We start from the raw sequence: 4,202 nt of genomic DNA on the forward strand, positions 1-4,202 counted from the left end.
CTTAAAAAATATAACTGAATGAAAAAAATTACTATAGGTCTAGCTCAAATTTCCACGTAAAAAATATTCCGCTGAATTTGAAAAATATTGCTATTTAAAAAGAAAATTCACCCGGAATTTCATTCGAATTCCCACCCGAAAACATTGCGAGAAATTGGAAAGATATTGCCGATCGAAACTGCCGGTATCGTGGTGAACTTGAAACAATACCAATTCGGAAAGAAAATTCGCCCGGAATTCCACACGAAGACTGAATTAAAAAAATATTGCAAGTCGGCAAGAAAATTTGCCTGGAATTCCACCCGAATTTTCACGCGAAAAACATTCCACTGAATTTGAAAAATATTGTAAGTGAAAAGAAAATTAGCCCCGAATTCCTCCCGAATTTCGGGCGAAAATTCGTTTAAAAAACGCCACGCGAATTCATAGCGAATTTCGCCCGAATTATTTCCGCCTGGGATAAATCTCGGCAGTATATGCGCAAAATTTTTTTTTTAATTCTATATAAGAAGAGAACCCAGTAAGAAGCCTTGCATTCAAAGGTATTACAAATTTTGAATCGATAAGGGCGGGTCCACAAACCTCGGTTAAATAATTGGTTAAATGACGGTGTGTTAAAGTTAACGCCATAGTTAATCTTCGATTATTCTATTGCGCGTTCCACTACACATTTGCAGGGTGCGGTTAGCTAACCAGATAGTCGTTTTGAAATAAATCCTATTTTACTTTAAATCATTTACGTGATCGGCTACCCATCGGTCGAGTGGAAAGCAAAGCAATATGGCCGTGCGCGCCAACTTCATGTAAGGTTCACGCCACGCGCGTGTCCACACTAACCTAAAAAAATGAAATATTTATCTATTTTTTGTTCGTGTTATTTGTGATAAGATGGCAGAACAAAAAGTGGGCTCGCCGAATTTTCTTCCTGCGAAAAAAGAATCGCTCTTAAAAATAGTAACTAAATATAAAGGAATCATTGAAAATAAAGAAACAGATTCTGTAAATACAAAATTAAAATCTAATTTCTGGGAAAAAATAGCAATTGAGTTTAATTGCGATGAAGGAATAGTGCATCGTGATGCTAAAAGCTTAAAAATTTTATGGGAAAATTTGAAGCGGAGTACCAGAAATCATTTTTAAGAAGTGAAGAAGCAAGTGCATCTGACAGGTAAAATACAATCAATGTACTTTTTGTAGATGTTTTTCAATTATATTTAAATATATGCATAAGTGTATATGAGTGGGCGTGGGTGGCTAATGCCTGGGGAGAAACTTTTGAATGGGATCCCTTTTTTTCAGCGAAAAGCTAGCAAAGAGTTCATGAAATAATTTGTTAGATTTATGGGGAGAGGATATATATGTAAAATGATTCCATCAGCCTATTTCTGCGTAAATATCGTTTTGATATCATAGCCCATCATTTTTTGTGTTTCAAAGAATCTAAGCAAGTTGTCACAATCGCTCAAAAAAACGTATTAAATTTGTTCAAAAATGTGTGCATAGGACACAATAAAAAAACAAGTTTTTTGGACATTTTCAAATAATTCTAAATTAAGCAAAATTTGTTTTTGCAATTTATAATTTTTTATTATTATACACTAGCAAGAATTGCAACTCAAAAAAACTTTCCATAGTTTTTGAAGCAATAGTTAAATTTTTTGGAATTTTCTAAAATTTGAATTTACAAATAAAAAAAGGAAACTGAAGATATTAACCGATTTCAAAATAATTTTTTTTTTTACTTTTTTCGGATGCCAACCCACAAATATTTTTCGCTCAGCTCAAACGATTCGACTAATTTGATAATTTTCACTCCGCCCTAATGTGTATGTTTTTGTTTTTAAAATAGGAAGTGGCAAAGTGGTTATTTCTGCGAGTGAAAAAAATGCCCTACTATTTGAGCGCGTGTAGCCACTCACAGAAGCATCGATGATAGGTTTACCGAACCTGTTCGATAATGACTGCGTACCAGGTTTGTGAATATACATTATTTTAAATTTTAGTATTTAAATGAAAATTTATAGTTATTTGTACAAAATAATTTATTTATTGCAGCCCTCGACGATGTTGCATACGCCAAATTATTTCAGAGTCAGAAGCCCGTAGAGCCCTTGGAAGGAAATGGAGAGGATAAAGTTATGCGGTTTGAGACATGGCTGGTACATGTAAAAAATCCATCCATCTTTCTTTAGACCGAATCCACTTAAAATCAGACATAGCTCTACACTTGAAATCACCATTCAAATTTTGAGAACATGAAAAAAATATATATATTTAATTCAAAACTCCACCTTTTTTATGCTTGCAAATATTTTTGAAAACTTTCTGCCAAAATCAGAAAGGCATCTTATCAGCATCATACAGGCTAATCCATTTTTGAGGCCGGTATAATTTTGCCCCTCCTAAAAATGTAATTTTTTCATTTTTCTCGTAAACTATGGAAAATGTCGCAGAAGAACAAGAGATATTGTTTATAGAACGTTTTGAGACGTGCAAACCTTTATCTTAACATTTTTCCGTATTTTGCATTGTTTCCGAATAAAAGTAGAGAATTCAATTGTCAGAAAAATAATGTTAATTTTGGCAAAAGTTTAATTTTGTTGCTTAAAAGGTTGAAAAACTTTCAAAAATTTGGCTAAAGAGTTTTTTTCCTTATTACCATAATTCGACCCTACAAAGGAACAATTTGAATTTTGACCAAATTTGACTTATGCTTTTTGCAAGAAAATAGTGTCCAAATGTTCATGTAATAAAATAAAAAAAAATAATAATAATCATGGATTTAATGCTTTCACGATGATTCATTTTGATAGAAAGAGATATTTCGCTTTCAAATCGTGTAAAAAACTACGAAATTTGGCGACGTTTCGTGTCAGACCTGAAGAAGTGAACTGCAATGTTCATGAAACGTCGGCAAATTTGTAGTTTTTTTATACGATTGGAACCCGAAATACCTCTTTTTATCAAAACAAAATAATATTAAAAATCCTTCAAATTGGTTTTTTCTATTGTTAAATACTTCAGGAATACATAATTTATAGCATAATTTCGGTTTTCATGGAAAATTTTGTGGTGCATTTGTCCTTGTTCGACTCTAATTTTAAACGTTCAAGTTATCTATTTAATATTAAGTTTCAGAATATGGAGAATGTACTGCTAGAGCCATCATCATCTTCTCACAGTGAGGAAACAAATTTAGATCTAAAGGAAGGCGAAGCGGGCCCAAGAAGATGGTACTGGAAATGTAAGTTTTGCGACTTCAACTGGAAAAAGAAAAGCTTCAACTGCAATTTCTAAGACAATAGGCAGGAAATTGCTTAAAAGTAGAGTAATTGTGCACTCTCTACAATAAATTTAAGGTTTATAGATATTCTATTATTATATTGGCAACATATATTTTCTGTTATAAAAGCAGAGACGTAAATTTCATGATAAATTTCTTGATTCCCATGAAATTTGCGAACTCACTAAAGTAAATATCATGGAAATTCAAACAATTTTAATGAAATTCACGTCTACTCGTAGCCATAAGTTTTCTACAATGTCTAATTTATTGCAAATATATATTTTCTGTTATAAAACTAGAGACGTAAATTTCATGAGTAATTTTTTGATTTCCATGAAATTTAAGAACTCGCTAAGGTAAATTTCATGGAAATTAACAAATTCTCATGAAATTTTCGCCTAGTCATAGCAATAAGGTTTCTACAATGTCTATTTTTCTACAAATATATATTTTCTGTTATAAAAGTAGAGACGTAAATTTCATAAAAATTACAAAATTCTCATGAAATTTACATCTAGTCGTTGGAATAATGTTCCTTTATTTTGTATTAGCACTATCAAACTGTTCTCATTCCAAATTTCAGTTTATAAATAAAGCTCTTCATTTACCATTTTCTTTTACTAAACAATAGGCAAAATTAGATTCTCCGTTTACTTGATGTCAATCCTCAATACCAACAAGATACTGTGTTCACAATAAACGTTGTTTTAAATAAATATCTTCCTGCTTATTTTATTTTACCACATAATAAGAAGCGAAATTGTATTTTCCGTAGACTTCTCTTTAGTCTACATGCTCTTCCAAGAGGCTGCAAGTAAAAATTATTAAATGTTTATTCACGCTTTACCATTTTAGTATGAGGGTGGTCTTTGTAATCAAATCTCCTGGATTTTCCCGGTCTTATAAAATTCCCGGT

General features: G+C 31.7%; 1 protein-coding gene across 1 annotated transcript; it reads left to right on the plus strand.

Annotated features, from left to right (window-relative positions):
* Positions 1–812: 812 nt before the first annotated feature.
* Positions 813–3,925, plus strand: LOC117171793. Its single transcript, XM_033359403.1, has 4 exons — positions 813–1,168; positions 1,850–1,972; positions 2,056–2,165; positions 3,133–3,925. The coding sequence occupies exons 2-4, from the start codon at positions 1,930–1,932 to the stop codon at positions 3,295–3,297; spliced, it is 318 nt and encodes a 105-aa protein (XP_033215294.1). The 5' UTR covers positions 813–1,168; positions 1,850–1,929; the 3' UTR covers positions 3,298–3,925.
* The last annotated feature ends 277 nt before the right edge of the window (positions 3,926–4,202 follow it).

This window comes from Belonocnema kinseyi, chromosome 4 (assembly GCF_010883055.1).
Source record: "Belonocnema kinseyi isolate 2016_QV_RU_SX_M_011 chromosome 4, B_treatae_v1, whole genome shotgun sequence".
NCBI lineage: Eukaryota > Metazoa > Arthropoda > Insecta > Hymenoptera > Cynipidae > Belonocnema > Belonocnema kinseyi.

Excerpts from the sequence above, each read along its gene's own strand:
- LOC117171793 (XM_033359403.1), top strand. The coding sequence starts at position 1,930 with ATGATAGGTTTACCGAACCTGTTCGATAATGACTGCGTACCAG. Across the intron at positions 1,973-2,055 it reads CGATAATGACTGCGTACCAG|CCCTCGACGATGTTGCATAC; the intron begins GTTTGTGAATAT and ends TATTTATTGCAG. Across the intron at positions 2,166-3,132 it reads TTGAGACATGGCTGGTACAT|TTTCAGAATATGGAGAATGT; the intron begins GTAAAAAATCCA and ends TTTAATATTAAG.